Genomic DNA, 17,924 nt, shown 5'->3' on the forward strand with positions numbered 1-17,924 from the left:
AGAGGCAAAAACCTGCTCCACAGGCAGCCTCTGAGAAGCAGGAGCTTTAGATGGCTACCCCAGCTCTGTATCCCCAAGGAAAAGCTGGGAGTTGTGGGTTTTTTGGTTTTTCATTCTGCAGTAAGGCACGATGGGGACTATGGCAAGTGAAGGCTGCTGGTACAAACCATCACATTTGCTTGCTACAGCTACAGAAAGGTGCCCTTACCTGTAGCACTTAGATTCAGCCAAAGCAGAGGCTGTTGGATTGGTTTATATATTCTCTGAAGAGGCCCCAGAATTCCAAAGGTCATATAGAAACAATCTGCAGCTGGCAGAATCATGCCCCTAGTAAAGTATGAGGCAAATATTAGTCAGCTGCTGTGGACAATCTGAAACAGCCCTGTACCCCACACCTGGGATTAAAATGAAAAAAATTCCCATAATATTTCTGTTTTTCAAAGAAACCAAAATTATCACTATATTTCCCTTTGTTTTAAGCCATTAATTGTGCCAAGTATAGTGAGAAATTATAAACAGAAGACATTTTCAATTAATTAAATGTTTTCAGGTTAGTGGCCAATGTTTTCAGGAGACTGCTCCTGCTCACTTGTAATCTTAATAAATTTTTTTTTCTTTTTTGGATTTGGTTTTTTCAAGACAGGGTTTTTCTGTATAGCCCTGGCTGACCTGGAACTCACTCTGTAGACCAGGCTGGCCTCCAACTCAGAAATCTACCTGCCTCTGCCTCTGCCTCCCAAGTGCTGGGATTACAGGCATGCACCACCACTGCCCGGCTGGGATGGCTTTTTATAGAGAGTTCATCTGTGGCCTTTTGGGGCTTAAAACAAAGGGAAATACAGTGATAATTTTGGTTTCTTTGAAAAACTTCCTGTGAAGACATAGTAAGCCTGTGTCCCCAACAGAAAAATTTTGCAGGCCTCCATTCGATGTTAACACATCTTTATAGGTTATAGACTGATTTAATTCTACAGGTTTTTTTTTTTTTCTATAATTTGGTGACTCAGCTACCCTTGTCTGAAACACCTTGTAATTTTTTGCTGCAGAGCCTTGAGTCAGGCCTCAAAACTATTTCCTGGTGGTAAGAGATTGCCTTGGTTATCTCTCTTGGAACTACATTCATTGCTCAATTGAACACCTCATCGCCTGCATATCCTGGAAGCCTGAAGTTAATGCACCAGGCATCTTGAGATCTGAAATTTTTAGCGACTTGGTCACAGGTTTTTTGTTTGTTTGTTTGTTTGTTTGTTTTGGTTTGGTTTTTTGGTTTTTTTGCAAATGACCAAATTTCCCACAATTGAAGCATGGGGGCATTGTGATATTAGAGACTTGCCTGTAGTGATAACTTGTCCTATGAGACTAGCCTGGTACACACGAGAACTGCTATCAATCATATCCCTTATCCACTTGTTCGTGGGTGCTGCCTTTGCCTTTAATGGTTTAACTTTTTTTATACTCAGTATTTGTGTTTTTCATACACCAAGGTTCCTATCAACACCTTACTGGGTGAAGGATCACACTCAGGGGGTTAAGAGCAGCAGATGCTCTTCCAGAGGTCCTGGATGCATCAGGGTCTGATAAAACTTTATTCACAGCTGAGCTTAGTATAGTTTTTGTGAATGAGGTGGAACATTTCCCAGGTTCCTCAGCTTTGTCCCAAGCTCTTTTTTTTTTTTTAAGAAGATTTATTTATTTATTTTATGCATATGAGTACGCTATAGCTGTCTTCAGACACACCAGAAGAGGACATTAGATCCCATTACAGATGGTTGTGAGTCACCATGTGGTTGCTGGGAATTGAACTCAGGACCTCTGAAAGAGCAGTCAGTGCTTTTAACTGTGAGCCATCTCTCCAGCCCCTTGTTCCAAGCTCTTTTTTTTTTTTTTAACAGATTCTTTTTTTTTTTTTAATTTATTTATTATTATATGTAAATACACTGTAGCTGTCTTCAGACACACCAGAAGAGGGCATCTGACCTTATTACAGATGGTTGTGAGCCACCATGTGGTTGCTGGGACTTGAACTCAGGACCTTCGGAAGAGCAGTCAGTGCTCTTAACCACAGATCCATCTCTCCAGCCCCTGTTCCAAGCTCTTAAAGCTGCTAAGCGACATTATTCTGTAGTAGTATCATTGAATTGGATCTATTCTTTTTTTAAAAATCCTTTTTATTTATTATATATACTGTGTTGTGCCTGCATGAATACCAGCAGGCCAGAAGAGGGTACCAGATTAAATTATAGATGGTTATGAGCCACCATGTGGCTGTTGGGAATTGACCTCAGAACCTCTGGAAGAGCATCCAGTGCTCTTAACCTCTGAGCCATCTCTCCAGTCTGGGATCTTGTATGTCAGAGTGTGGTCCTTCACCTAACAACTATTCTTTGACAATATTCACTCCCTATTACTCTATTTTCCTGTTTAATATTTGTGGCTTCTTCCCTCTACCACATTAATCATTACAATTGTGGACCAATCTAGTATAGCTGGCACTAATCCCTTCCGATCTTGGGGCATTCTATTTTGAGTGGCCCAGTAATTTGGAATTTGTTTCACATAAGGCAAATGATTCCCAATTGAAATCATGGCCTCTTTAAAATGTGTTAGATCTATCATTTCTAAGGATGCTATCTTATCTTGTCATAACCTTGTTCCACCCCATTAGTAGGCATATGCTGTGCTTCTGGGAAAACTGATGGTGATGATCTGGTACCCTAGGGTCGCCTCTCCTCTAACTCTGGTGGCACAGTTAGTTCAAGATTAACCCCTTCTTGAAATAGGCCATTTGATCTTTTCTCTGACCCTGCTGCCCTGCTCAGCCTCCTCTCCCTAACCACCCACCCAGCTTCTTACCCTGCCCGGGGCTTTGGGGAAATCAAAAGTGCATTGCCAGGCAGAGCCTGGATCTGCCTTCCAGCATAGTTTCTTTCCCTCTTTCCTACCAGGGGAAAGTCCTGCTCTCATGCTCAGTCACTGAGTCTGAGTCTTTTTGTTCCCCTGTTTTTGGTGTTCTTCTGCTTCCCAAGAGCTTCCACCTCTACTTCCAATTTTTCCAGTTGCATAGCATTCTCCAATTTTTTTTCTTGCAACGGAGTACAGGAAGAAGAAAAAGAACAACCAGAAAATCCCCTCTGGGAGCAAAGCAGGGGATATCCCAGGGAAAGGAGCTGCAATAATTTTTTTGCTGGTGTATTGAAAAGAAATATTCATTCCTTCGTCCCCTGCCATTTTCTCTGGTACTTGAAATCAAATTTCCCATTCTCCCTAGCCCGCTATCAGCACCACTCATAGCCAAACTTTTGGCTGCTTTGTGGGTTCTTTTTTCTTCTACCCTTCTCTACCCCTTTTCTTCTACCCTTTCAACCCTCTAACACTACATGGGAGAGAAAAAAGGATAGAGGGGAAAGGGGGAGACATTATTGCTAGACTGCTTTCTGCCAATTAGGGGCGTTGAATTCCTTGGGGCAAGTTTGATCTTCGAAGTCAGAGTATCTAATTTCTTCTTGTTGCTTCTTGACACACAGACTACTTAACAAACAGCAACTAACCCTGCCTCTCAGGGTTCTAGCCTTTATATACCCTCTGAAAAGTCCCCAGAATTCGAAGTATCATACGCTTGGAGAAATCATAGCTGTTGTAGACAGTCTGAAGCAGCCCCATATCCTACACGGATTAAAGTGAAAGCACGTTCCCACAATATTTTTATGTTTTTTCAAAGAAGCAAGATTCTCACTAGAGGAGTCTTTAAGAGATGCAGGTATTCTTGGGATTTGACAGGTGAGTGGCTGGAACAGAACTGTGCTGTACAGTTTTAAAGGGATGTGAACAGAGACAGTGTTTCTGCTGTGATAATTTCTGGAAAGACTGGTTAATACACATCTGGACTATGCATTCTGTTTTCTGTCTAGAGGGAGGTGTTGCCTGATTTAGGAGAATGTGTCCGTGGTGTTGGATGACTATCCTCTCTAAATCTTAGATTTATTGCTTTTCCGTTCCTTGACTATAAAGAGACCAAAATCAGCAGGACTAAGTGAGATCTAATGCATTTAGCATCTTATATGTTGATTACATAACAGTAACAGTAATTATTGTCTAATGAAGATGTTTGTGATTTGTTTGTTTGTTTCAGGTACTGTCAAAGCACACTCTGCTGTCTCCCTTGCTTAGTGTGACATCATTCAGACGCTTCTACAGAGGTGACAGCCCAACAGATTCTCAAAAAGACATGATTGAAATCCCTTTGCCTCCGTGGCAGGAGAGAACTGATGAATCCATAGAAACCAAAAGAGCCCGCTTACTCTATGAGAGCAGAAAGAGGGGGATGCTGGAGAACTGCCTTCTCCTTAGGTAGTGGGGAAGAAGGCTCTGGGTGGCACGTCTCTGTGACAAGGCAGTCTTGTCAACCTCATTTTCCTTCTCACTTTAGCCTGTTTGCTAAAGAATATCTGCACAACATGACAGAGAAGCAGCTGAACCTCTATGATCGCCTGATTAACGAGCCTAGCAATGACTGGGATATTTACTACTGGGCCACAGGTACGCCACCTGACAAGCTGCATCCTGGGGTGATAGATGACAGGCCTGTGTGAGTTAAAGTAGTGTCTTAGCAAGTGTTTTCTTCTCCTCTTCTTCCACCTCCTTCTCTTCCTCTTCCTCCTCTTCTTCCTCCTCCCCTTTTCCTCCTCCTCTTCTTCCTCCTCCTCCTTTTAAACTGGGACTTTTTGTATAACCCTGGCTGTCCTAGGACTCTATGTAGACCAGGATACCCCTGAAATCACAAAAATCTGCCTGCCTTTGCTTCCCAAGTATTTGGATTAAAGGCCTGTACCACTAAGTTAGGCCCTGTTTTCATTCTTTTTATTCATATAATAGACACCAAATCCAAACACTGTTCAAATTTTTCCAGAATGTGCAAACTTTGTTTAATCAGTTGTTTCTTTTAAAAGGTTTTAAAATTAATTTATTTATTTTGTATTGGTGTTTAAGTGAGCATACATGTGTATGGGTGTTGAGGACAGAGGACAACTTAGAGGGTTGTTTTTCTCCTGGCACCGAGTGGGTGCCAGGGTTGAAGCGAGGTCATCAGGCCTTGCACCAAGGCCTTTTCTGCCTCAGTTAAGGTCTTGTGAGATGGATGGAGTACAGTCTAACTGGATGGAAGGGAGTGTCTGGTCAAGCACATGAAGCACATGAAGCCCTGGATCAAAGGGAAGGCTGCAGGACAGGCTGGGAGCTGCAGGACAGGCTGGGAGCTGCACCCAGTGGCCTGGACTGCTTCCACAGGGCAAGCCAGCCTAGTTGGGAGACAAGGTGTCAAAGTAAAGATGGGGCTGTTTTGTTTTTTGAGACAGGATCTCACCCTGTAGCCCAGGCTGGCCTTGAACTCACAGAGATCTGCCTGCTTCTGCCCCCCAAATCCCACCCGCAAAGTGCTGGGATAAGTGCCTAGGCACTTGGTTTGTTTTGAGACAGCGACTCACTGTTTGGGTCAGGCTGAGTTTGAACTCATGATCCTTTCATCCCAGTCTCCTCCGGACTGGGTACAGAGTGTTGGGCGGACAGGCATGTGCCACCATGCCTAGCTGGGGTAGTCACTTTTAGTCTAAAAGTCAGCTTAATGAAAAGATGGAGGCTCTTATCCAAATTTTACCTTGATACTGGGGGCCAGTGAGGGGCTCTTAAAGGGAAAGTTTGAGGAAGTAGGAACAGAAGTCTGGGGGGAAAAGTGCTTTTGAATTGGAACCTAGAGGCATTATAAAGATTAGCTTTTTCAGGGTAATGCTCTTCCTGAGTTTTCTGTGATTTAAACAGTTTCATGTTAGTGTAATGTCCATCTTAAGCTGTGTATTAATAGACTGCCTACTCATAACTGCCTGACCTCCAGCTTCAGGTACTCCAAAGCCTGTGGCCTTTTGTGGACATATACACTCATGCACAGACACACAGTCACAGTTAAAGACAAAGTAGATCTTTCCTTAGAATATAGGAGTCTAGATGCTTATTTGGTTATTTGAAAACCCAGAAAATCTTAAATATTTACTCTTTGGCCCTATGTAAAACAAGTTTAATGCTGGCTTTAGTATAAGACATTTGAGACTGACCTTTGTTGCTATGTCAATACTTTGTTCTTTTGTATTGTTGAATAATATTCCAGTGTGTAGATTTTACAATGTATCCATTGGGCAGTGAAGGGGTTTTAGGGTTTTCAGTTGTCTGCAGTCATGACTAAAGCCTCTATTGTAAACATAGACTTTAGGTTGTCTTTGAATAACAGCCAGAGGATCCATTGGACTCTTGAGTATGCTCACTTTGATGCTGCACTTTATCCATATGGGCCAGACGGTAGATAGCTTTGCTTCTGCAGGCCTTATGGTCTCTCATAGCTCTGTAACTTCATCTGTAGCATGCAATCAACCGCAGACAGCAGGTCTACAAATGACTGCCTTGATTTCAATAGATGTCACTCATGGACACTAGATTTGAGCTTCATATACTTTCTAATCATGAAGTACTAGTCTTTTGACTCCCCCCCCCCCAACCATTTAAAGATCATTCTTGCAGGGCATGGTGGTACACACCTTTAATCCCAGTACTTGGGAAGCAGAGGTAGGTTGATCTCTGAGTTTGAGGCCAGCCTGCTCTAATTAGGGAGTTCTAGGCCAACTAAGGCTACATAATGAGACCCTGTCTCAAAATAAAAAATAAAATTCAACTTTCACTTTTAAACCATTACAGAAACAGGCAGCTGGCCATAATTTCTACTTTTTAAAAAAATATTTTTATTTTATGTACATTGCTGTTTTGCTTACATATATGTCTGTATGAAGGTGTCAAATCCTCTGGAAGTGTAGTTGCAGACATTAGTGAGCTGCCATGAGGGTGCTGATAATTGAACCTGGGTCCGCTGGAAGAGCAGCTAGTGTTCTTAACCACTGAGCAATCTCTCTAGCCCCTCGTTTTCACTTATTATGATAAGACTCAGAAAGTACCTGCTGTGTGCTTCTATTTTTATTATATTTTGGGAAAGATAAAACAACAGGGATAATAGATATCAGTGATTGCCAAGGACAAGGTATGAAGGGACACATTGTCATGTGAATGTGACAACCTTGTTGGTGAGACTTCAGGGATGTAGCATCTGACATTGCTAGGAGATAAGAATCTAATAGCAAACTTCTTGGTCCTCTGGCTCTTAACTGTTCTGTCCCTTCTTCCACAGTGATCCCTGAATCTTAGGTGTGCAGTTGTCTTATCTGTGTTAGTTGGGACTGGGCTCCACAATTGCATTTTAATCAGTTGTGATTTTCTGGAATGGTCTCTGTTGCAAAGAGAAATTCCCTGGTAGAGGGTGAGAACTACTCTCTCTGTGGTATAAGGATTGATATTTTGAGTGTGGTTAGGGGTTATGCTTGTTTAGTGCAGTGGCAGTTGTAGGGTTTTTTCCAAGATCTATGGTTTCACTACCCCTGAGTAGTTGGCTAGGGTTTTAGTACCAAGTATGGTTTCCCTCCTGCTGAGCAGCTCCTCAGTCCAATTAGAGGATGGTTGGTCATTGCTAAGCTGTGTGCACCATTGTTGCACCCTTGCAGTTCCCACGCAATGTTGATTGTGGAGGTTCAAAGCCGTCCTAGGTGAGTAGGAGTGTTGCTGGCCTCCACCCTTGGGAAATGCGAATGGTACCTTCTTCCTTATCTTTGGTGAAGTGACTCTCCAACACATGTTTATTAATATAAGTTATTTGACTTTCAAATCCTGTACCAGCTTTATATCCCAAAATGAACACTAGAGAGTCTTGATTTGTTAACAGTTCAAGACCTTTTTGTCTCCCTATATACTGGTATACAATATATCATATATTGTCATTTGGTTTTGATCACACAAGTTGTGTTATTTCTTCTATAAATATGTGATATGATTTGGTAATAATGTTATCTAGACTACTGGTTTTCCCTCTTGGATATTTTAAACTATGAAACCAGTATTTTTCTTTTTTTAGTAGATACTGAATGATTATAGATATTTCTTCTGTGGTAGGATTCAGTCATTTGCCTTTCAGAATATTTGTCATTTCATCTAAGTTGTCAGGTATGTGGATAGGTTTAATTTGCAGTGGCTCCTTTCCTGGACCTGTAGTGTGCTCAGTTGGTGATGCTGTTTGCTGCTCCAGCCTGGTGACCTGCCCTCTGGCCTCCACATGTATGCTATGGCATTTGTGTCCCTTCCCATTATGTACCACACACTCGCTAAGCCAGACTAAGTACACACCTCTAGCCACAGTACTTGGGAGGCAAGGCAGGTAGATCTCTGTGAGCTCGAGGCCAGCTTGGTCTACATAGTAAGTTCCTGAACAGCCAGAACTACATAGTGCAACTCTGCCTTGCCTTCCTGCCCCAAATAGTAATATATATCTTTTATATCTATCATTGGTAATTTGTAATTTTTCTCCTCCCTCATTTTTTCCTTGATCAGTATAGTCAGAAGTTGCCATCCATTTCATTTTCTCTTTCAGAGGCCTGCCGTTTATTTCATTGGTATTTTGTGTTGCTTCCCATTTTCAGTTCCAGTGGTTTCTGCCCTTGCTCATGCTCTTTGTGTCTTAAACGTGATTGGCATTTCCTAGTTGTTTGAAGTAAGAGCTTTTTCCACCATAAACATTTGGTCCCTCTAAGCCAGTGGTTCTCAATCTTCCGAATGCTGTGACCCTTTAATACAGTTTCTCATGTTGTGGTGACCCTGACCATGTACTTATTTAATTGCTACTTCATAACTGTAATTTTGCTGTTATGAATTGTAATATAAATATCTGAGGTGACCCACAAGTTGAAATCACTGCTGTAAGCACTGTTTTAACTTCCTGTTACATATTTTTACATTTTCATTGTTTCATTATCATAACATTTTACATTTCAGATTATTTTATAATTTCTCTCATGACTCTGTTCAGCCCATGTTTAACTATTTAGTAAATTGCCAGAATTTAAGTTTGCTTTGGCAAATAAAATATTTCATGTACTTGAATGTGTGTCTTCTGTTCTTATGGGCAGAGCATTCCCTAAGTGTCAGCCAGCACAAGGTGGTTGGTTGATGGTGTTGTGTTCTTCATGGTTTTCATTTTCTGAGGGCCTGTTCTATCAGTTACTGAGAGAGGAACATTGGAATCTGATATAATTGGGGATTGCCTGAGAATTCAGTAATCAATCCCCTTCCCTTCCCTCAACCTTTGCTTTATATTTTCAAGGGTCAGGAGTTAGGTGCAAACATGTCTGGGACTTTTATATTTTTTATTATTTATTTATTTATTATTTTTGTGTGTGTTTGTGAAGGAGGAGCACCTGCATTCCACAGTTACACGTAGAAGTCAGAGGACAGCTTGTAGGAGTTGATTCTCTGCTTCACCTTGTAGGTTCCAGGGATTGAATTCAGGTTCTAGGGTTTGAGGGCAAGCACTGTGATCAACTAAGCCAGCTTGCTGGGCCTTCAGATTTCTTTTGGTTAGTTTTTGCCTAGTGTGTAGCTCTCTGTTCAGATTGTTTTCCTCTTTGCTTTGTAAAAAATTACCAGGTTTTTAAGTTTACTAAACTTGGAGTCACATCAGTGTCTTGGCTCAAAGTTCTGTGGGTCAAAAGCTCTGCCCAGATCTCACATTCTGAAGTCAGTGAGTCAGGTGTTCTGTGTTTCCATCTGAAGACTTGGGGAAGGATCTACTTCTAAGCTCATTGACATATTTTTCTGAGAATTTGTTTTCTTGACATTGGAAGGCTGACTTCCCTACTTAACCTGCTAGTAGTGAGTCTCATTCTGCTTTTGAGGGCCTTGCTCCATAGCACTCTTCGCCTCTGGAGTGGCTGTCTTTCCTCATACTTCACATCTGTCTGACTTCCTCTTCCATTACCAGCTAGAGAACTTACGTTATAAAGTCACTAACTGCCGGGTGGTGGTGGCGCACGCCTGTAATCCCAGTACTCTGGGAGGCAGAGGCAGGCGGATTTCTGAGTTCTAGGCCAGCCTGGTCTACAGAGTGAGTTCCAGGACAGCCAGGGCTACACAGAGAAACTCTGTCTCGAAAAAAAAAAAAAAACCAAATCCAAAAAAAAAAAACCCAAAAATGTTATAAAAATAAAGTCACTAACTGCTTTTGTCTTTATATCTAAATTGAGTTTTTTATGTAGACAGAATACATGATCTTTCATTTTACTCAATCTGATAGTCTCTGTTTTTCACTAATATTCAGAATTTACTGAATTCTCAATCTGTTTGAACTCTACCATTTTTGATTGTTTGTTTCTTCCATCTGTTCTTTCTTCCATTTGTCTCTTTCTCCCTTATTTGTTTGTGTGCATGTGTGTGTGTGTGTGTGTGTGTGGGAGGTTATTGCTACTCCTTGCTTATTTAGGTCCTTATAGGTTTTTAATGATTGCTTGTGGTACACAGTATATGGTTGTAATTAATCAGAGTCTGCCTGCAGGACCCATGAGGCTCGTGTATAATGTGAGGCCTGGACAACAGGGTGTGCCTGCCCCTGCCCCCGCCCCTGCCCCTGCCCTGCCCCTGCCCCTGCCCCTGCCCCTGCCTCACCCCTGCCGTGCCCCTGCCCTCAGCTCTTGTGCTGCTGCCATTCTTTTTACTTTAAGCCTGGAATATATTTCTCCTGTTTTACTGTGGGTAGTAAAGGGGGAAAATCAAAATAGATGTTCTACTCTCATTAATTTTGGCCATTTCTGGAGATGATTGTTTTTTTTATATAAATCTCTATTTCTATTTCACCATAATCCTTCTGCTGATCTTTTTTTACTATTACTTGTAGTACAAATTCTCTGCCTTGGGTATGACACTGAAGGCTCATGGGTTTGTTTGTTTTCCAGCAGATTATGAATGTGTACTTCTTTTGCCAGGCTATCAGCATGGAATTCCAGTTCAGGGAGTTCTGGCATCTACTTGTAGGCTCTGTGGGCACCAGGCACACATGGTATACATACACACACGAGCAAAACACTCACACCCATAGAATAAATAAACAAATCCAAAATTAAAAAGCCATTTTAAAACTTTAAGAGATGAGATCATACTGTGTTACCCTGGCTGATCCCAAACTCCTAAGCGTCCATCAAACCTCATGCCTCAGCCTCCCGAGTAGCTAGAATTATAGACACATGCCACCATGTCCAGTTTAGAAAAGGTTTGTTTGGTTCCCAGTTTTGGGGAGTTCAGTCACTAGGTGATGGGCTCCATACTGCTGAAACTGAGGTGTATAGGTGAGGCAGCACATGGTGAGACCAGGAATGTTCATTCCGAGACCAGGAAGCAGGTGTCAGGCTGAGGGATAGGAAAGGGAGGGGCTGGGTCCTGTTATTTCCTTTCAGAACATATCTCCAATGACTGGAAGACTTTCTAGGTCCCCAAAATTTTCACTACCTCCCAATAGCATCAAGCTGAGGATACATGAGGGACATTGTCTGTGCAGAACATTCCCCATCCTAACAATAGCAGTATGTCTAGATCTTTGTTTTGGTATTTATCTTGTTTGGGTTCTCAGGATTTTTATGTCTTTGATTATTACTGGACGATTCTTCGGTCTCCGCCATGCTCTCTTTCCTTTTGTAATTCTGATTGTATTTGAACAACTTGTGCCTGCAGTTCTTGGAGTCTGTTCTATGTGCTTTTCTCTTTGTAAGTCATCATGGGTCCTTTGTATTTGGCAACATCTCTTGGCCTGTCTTTCACTGATTCTTGAATTGTGTCAGATGTCACAATGATCCTCTTTTTTTTTTTTTTTTTTTTTATGGTTTTTCGAGACAGGGTTTCTCTGTCTAGCCCTGGCTGTCTGGAACTCACTCTGTAGACCAGGCTGGCTTCGAACTCAGAAATCCACCTGCCTCTGCCTTCCAGAGTGCTGGGATTACAGGCGTGCGCCACCACCGCCCGGCTACAATGATCCTCTTGAAGTCATTTTGCATTGCTGCTGCTATGATTTTATTTTTAGCATTTCCATATGACTTAAACTTTCTAGCTCCCTGCTGGAACTCATCTGTTCTTATATATTGCCTGCTTTTTCCACCGGAGCTTTTGATATTAGTCATAATTACTTTCAGTTCGTAGTAGGAGTCCTGACACAAGTTATCCCCGAGTCTGTTTATTTTTTGCTTTCTTGTTATAGTTTCCCTCCTTCTAGGTTTATTTTATTTATCATCATGTATATGTATGTGTGTCTGTAAGCCACATCTGGGTACAGGGGTCAGTGGAGGCCAAAGACATTGGATCCCCTGGAGCAGGAGTACAGGTGGTTGTGAGCCACCTGATACAGGTGCTGGAATCAAACTGTGTCCTCTGGGAAAAGCAGTACATGCTCTTAGCTGCTGAGCCATCTCTCTAGACCCAACATCACATTTTGTGTTCATTTGCTTTAAAAAAAAAATTAGAGGGGGGGAGACAGACAGACAGACAGACACACAGACAGACACACACAGAGAGAGAGAGAGACAGACAGACAGACAGACAGACAGTATGTGTATACTATGTGTAGTGCACCTGTGGAGGTCTGAGTGTGAAGTTCTCTTTTACCCTTAACATGAGTTTTGGGGATGGAATTCAAACACAGCAAACAGATGGGCAGAGTTTGCTAGGTACTTCCAGGGATTCTCCTGTCTTGGTGGAGGAGCAGGAGCACTGGGATTACATACATGTGCTTCTGTGCATGGCTATATGTGAGTTCTGGACATTCTAATGCAAGCCTTCATGCTTTGTTAGCTTTGTGAGATGAGGTTTCTTTGTGTATCTTGGGTTGGCTTCAGATGCCTCTCCCCGCCCCCCCTCTTCCCAGCCCCTTCCTTTTGAGGAAGGGTCTCACGGTATAGCCCTGAATGTCCTGGAACTCACAGAGATCTGCCCACCTCTACCTCCAGAGTTCTGGCATTATAGGCAAGTTCCACCTGACTTTGGTTAAAATCTTGATCCTTTTGCCTCAGTTTCGCCAGTGCTGGGATTAATAGGTATGTGCTAACACTCATGTGAAGAGCTCATACGGTTGAGTGTTTTTTGTTTTTTGTTTTTTTTTTATTGTTTGTTGAGACAGGGTCTCATGCTGCTATGGCTGGCCTGGCTTTCACTATGTAGATAGAGTGGCCTTGAGCTCACAGAGATCTACTTACTTTTGTACTAGAATTACAGGCTCACAATCCAAGTGGTTCATATCTGTAATGCCAGCACACTTACAGCAAATACTCTGGAAGTTGGTAGGCTAACCAGCTTGGAATGTTCAGCACAGAAACGAGGTGGGAAGAGAGACCTAACCTCCAAAGCCCTACTATAGCATGCATGTGCCTGCACATGCACATGTGTGCACGTGCACACACAAATACAGTTTTAAAAGTAAAATAGGGGCTATTGTTATAGAAAACGCAGGTGTATTTTCAAGCACTCACATGGTTGCTCTCAAACAACTATAATTCCAGTTTCTGGAGATCTGATGCTTTCTTTTGGTCTTCACTGGCACCAGTCATGTACATGGTACACATATATACCTGCAGGCAAAACACTCATAAACAAAAAATAAATGCTAAGAAAAGAATTGTTTTAAAGATTTATTTATTCATTTGATGTATATGAGTACACTGTCGCTGTCTTCAGACACACCAGAAGAGGGCGTCAGATCCCATTACAGATGGTTGTGAGCCACCATGTGATTTCTGGGAATTGAGCTCAGGACCTCTGGAAGAGCAGTGCTCTTAACCACTGAGCCATCTCTCCAGCCCAAGGGGGGAAAAGCCCCCCAAATGACAAAACACCCAGAACACTCACTGGGTACCGGGCTCTGGCAGACAGAACCTAAGTCTGAAGGGATTCTCTCTGGCATTGTAGTTAGTCCTCTGGGGACTCCACCTACATTTGGCTGGTGGGAGGCTTCACTTGTACTCGGCCTCTTAGACAGCTGTCTCTAGGGTAGAAGGAGAGGTGAAAAGATGGACACTGCTGGACTCACCACGAGACAGGACTGGCATTCCTGCTTTTGTCTCATAGCGCTGTTGCCTATACTAACATCTCATTCTGCAGATTTATGTTCATTCTTTGGGCCTCTCATTTCTTCCCAGAAACGCCCATTGGCTGAAGTTTACAGTAGTTAGTTTCTGTCACTTGCAACCAAGGATCTCTAACTGATAAAGAAAAGCGGAGCTTTTGTTTCAGAAAGCTTATAGCTTAGAAAGGGAGGACTGGAAATGGCGCCTTCAAAACATGAAAGAGTAAGAGGAAACATGTTACTGTTATTTGCCTTTGTAGCCCCCCATGTATATACCTGCAGTGTTGCCTGCTGCACAGCACCGGAATCAACCTGTCGGTCCATACCTGTGCCCCAGCACCTTCTCTGCATCACTGCTCTGTGCTTTGGGTCTGTTCCTGATTAAGAAGAATATGGTTATATCCCAGCAGTCAGGAGGCAGAGGCAGGTGGATCTCTGTGAGTTTGAGAGCAGGCTGGTTTCCCTAGTGGCTTCCAGGACAGCTACTTAGTGAGGCCCTGTCTCAAAAAATAACTAAGCAGTGATGGCTCACACCTTTAATCTTAGCATTCAGGAGGGAGAAGTAAGCATATCTCTGAGTTCCAGGACAGCACAGAGAAACTGTCCTGTCTAAAAAACCCTAACCCTAGGAAACTGTCTCAAAAACAAACAACAGACAAAAATGACAAATATGATTACTTGAACTTGCAATACTTATATGGTCACTATATTCCCAAAACAGAGGTGTCTGAGGGCCTCATCCATGGGTAGTATATACAGTGTGCATACCTGGGTGAGGATGCTTCATACACAACATGGAAAGAGCAAAATGGCTTAAGATTTTATCAGCCTACAACAAATAGTTTAAATAAAATTTTGTATTTTGTCAAACTGTAGAGGGCCCAAGGTAAATGATATTATGGATGGTAAAGTCACAGATGTGGGGAAACTACTCAGTGTACCCAGAAGATAACGGAAGCCAAATGCAAAGCCAAACAGAACAGCCAGGATTGCACAAGCCAAGGGTCCTCAGGTTTGTTCCTTATGGACCAGATAGTAAATAAGTTCATCTTAAGGCCATGTGAGCTCTGTTGTGATTCCTCAGCTCTGCCATTGTAATTCAAAGTAGCTTGGACCATAATGCAAGCCAATGAGAGCAGCTGTACTAAGAAAGCTATTTACAAGTGTAGGCCAACACAGTTTTCCAACCCTGGTATAGCCTAGAGTATTTAGAGGAAGAACAGAGATGGCCCATGGGCTATTTATCCATCTGTGGTTCTTGGCTATTGCTAGAGTTTCAGCTTGCTTTTTGTTTTTGCTTGCTTTTAGATTTAAAAAAAAATTGTCTTTTTCTTTAAAAAGTTATTTTTATATTGTACGAGTGTGTGTGTGTTCAGAGGATTACTTGTGGGAAGTGGTTCTTTCTACCATGTAGACTCAGGGATTATCAGGCGTGGTGGCAAGGGTCTATTCTTTGAGCCCTTAAGGTTTACTTTTTATTTTTATTGCTATATATGTGGGGGTGCCTGTGGGTGGCCAGAAGAGGGCATGGGATCTGGAATTGGAGTTAAAGGTGAGCAGCCTGATAGAAACCCCAGGAAGAGATTTCTGGTTCCCTTCAGGAGAAAAGATCCCTTCAGAATCTCATAATAGCTGGGCTATCTCTCCAGACCCAGTTTTGTTTTTTTGAGATAGGGTTTTACTCTTGCCCAGGCTAGCCTGGAACTCACTCAGGCCCAGGCTGGTCTTGAACTTGCAGTAATCTTCCTGCCTTAGCCTCCTAAGTGCTGAGACTGTAAGCATGAGCTTCCATAGCCCACATCTGTTACATTGACTATGCTCAATTCTTTCTGTTCACCCTTCTGTTGCAGAAGCAAAACCAGCCCCAGAAATATTTGAAAATGAAGTCATGGAACTGTTGAGAGAATTCGCCAAAAACAGAAACAAAGAGCAGAGACTGCGTGCCCCAGATCTGGAGTATCTCTTTGAAAAGCCTCATTAGGTTGGGTGCTGCTGCCTGCCATGGTGGTCAGTGTATGGATAAACTGCATCTGGCCCTGACCTCTGCCTCCTGCTTCTCCTTAGATGCTTGGACCTTCCCAGGAAAGATGTATTAGGTGACTCATCCTAGCCTGTGCTTGTCTATACAGCACAGGTCAGACCCCTTACCTGGCTGTTATGTGCTGTGCTGCAGGTCTGCCACAAGAGGGCACTATAGGAAAAGCGATTCTGCTACCTTAGGCCCAACAGTACAAGACACTGCTGCTGGAGGAAGAGCTGACCCCATGCTCCCCCAGTGACCCTGGGCTTTGCTAAGATAAAGCTGCCCCTTCCGACCTGATAGTTCTTTTGCCAAAGAATGTTGATCCAAGCCCCTGAACTGAGCCCATCAAAGGCATAGCAAGCTGAATGAGGTCACCAAAGCAGGAATATTGTAGGCGTACTGCTTAAGTCAACACTGTCATCAAATTTTCACAACATACACATTTTAAACTGAATGATAGTTGAATATTGAAGAATATCAAGAGAAGAAAAATGACAGGTCTCTAACCCTCACAATTATCTTCATTTTTGTCTGCTTCTATGCAACCTATAGTCATGCTTATAATGGGGTTTTGCAAGCTTATAAGTTTTCTGACTTTCTGGCATTGTGGCAAACTTTCCCCTCATTCTGACAGCCTTTCAAATTATTTTAGTTGACCAAATAATAATGCCACATAAGAAGTAGCATAATAACTGTGTTATAGGTCACGCCTGTAATCCTAGCCCTTGGGGAACTGAGGTAGGAGCATCACTAAGAATTTGAGGCCAGCCTGGACCACACTGTAGAGTAAAGTAGCTAGGAGGGCTGCCCTCCGCTGACAAGAGGCAGTCACTCTAACTGGTATGTGAAAGTGTCGGCTAGAAAAAGCAGGCCAGAACTGAGAAGTTTAGGTGGGTAACTACAAGAGCTACAGGAAAACAGGAAAGCATTCCCTGGCCAGGGAGGGAAGAGGGGAAGCAGCTTCAATTACCTCACAGCATCCCCACAGGCATAGCACTAGGCCTGTTTATGGACAAGACATTGCCTTGGAAGGAGTCAGTAATGCATCCATGATCAAAAAGCCGGGATTTGTGGCTAGAAAGATGGCTTAGCGGTTAAGAGCACTGGCTGGCTGTTCCAGAGGACCTGGGTTCAATTTCTAGCACCCACAAAGCAGCTAACAACTGTCTATAACTCCAGTTTCAAAGGATCTGACACAGACATAGATGTAGGCAAAATGCCAATGAACATAAATCATTAAAAAGTAAATAAAAAGCTGGAATATGGAATTGTTTGATCTACACCCAAAGCTCATGAACTTTCTGCTAGACGACACAGCTTCTCTGTTAGTATTTAGTAGCAACTGTCACTTCTGGACAATTGAAGGCAAGAAGGACAGTTCTGAGACACAGCTCTGTATTGCTCTGTGGTGGGTAGGAGGCTACCAGCTACTTCCCAAAGTGAGGCGATTCCCACCCAGAATCACACCCAGGTCCCCATTAGCTCTGGTAAGAAGAAGCATGTAGCATGATGGCTATGAATTCAAGTCTTTGCTTATTGCTTAGCTGCTGGGTAAACTTACTGGCCTAAGCTCTGGTTTCTAACTAAGGGCGATAATCACTTAAGTTTCAAGATTACTAAAAACTATAATAGGTAACATTGGATGGCACCTGTCTTCTAACAGAGTGCCTATCATCAACTGCTCATGTACACACAGGGCAGACTCATCTGAATGTCAGGAGGCTGAGCTTATTAAAATAACCACAGAATGCAGAGTGGAAGGAAACCCTACCCTGGTGACAAGTCCTTTGATGGAAAAGTTTTAACACTCACTGAAGCAAGGAAGAGGAATGAGACCTATGGAATAAAAGTAGGAGCTTACAGAGATGCTAGCCCTTTGGGCTTCTCATG

General features: G+C 42.7%; 1 protein-coding gene across 1 annotated transcript in view; it reads left to right on the top strand.

Annotated features, from left to right (window-relative positions):
• The window catches only part of Sdhaf2 (succinate dehydrogenase complex assembly factor 2), a 19,915-nt gene extending 2,613 nt beyond the window's left edge, over positions 1–17,302 (top strand). Inside the window, exons 2-4 of the mRNA XM_052190080.1 lie at positions 4,130–4,347; positions 4,427–4,536; positions 15,862–17,302. Of these exons, the coding sequence (XP_052046040.1) occupies positions 4,130–4,347; positions 4,427–4,536; positions 15,862–15,992 (459 nt within the window). The 3' untranslated portion in view covers positions 15,993–17,302. The remainder of the gene's footprint in view (positions 1–4,129; positions 4,348–4,426; positions 4,537–15,861) is intronic.
• The last annotated feature ends 622 nt before the right edge of the window (positions 17,303–17,924 follow it).

Source organism: Apodemus sylvaticus, chromosome 1 (genome assembly GCF_947179515.1).
Source record: "Apodemus sylvaticus chromosome 1, mApoSyl1.1, whole genome shotgun sequence".
NCBI lineage: Eukaryota > Metazoa > Chordata > Mammalia > Rodentia > Muridae > Apodemus > Apodemus sylvaticus.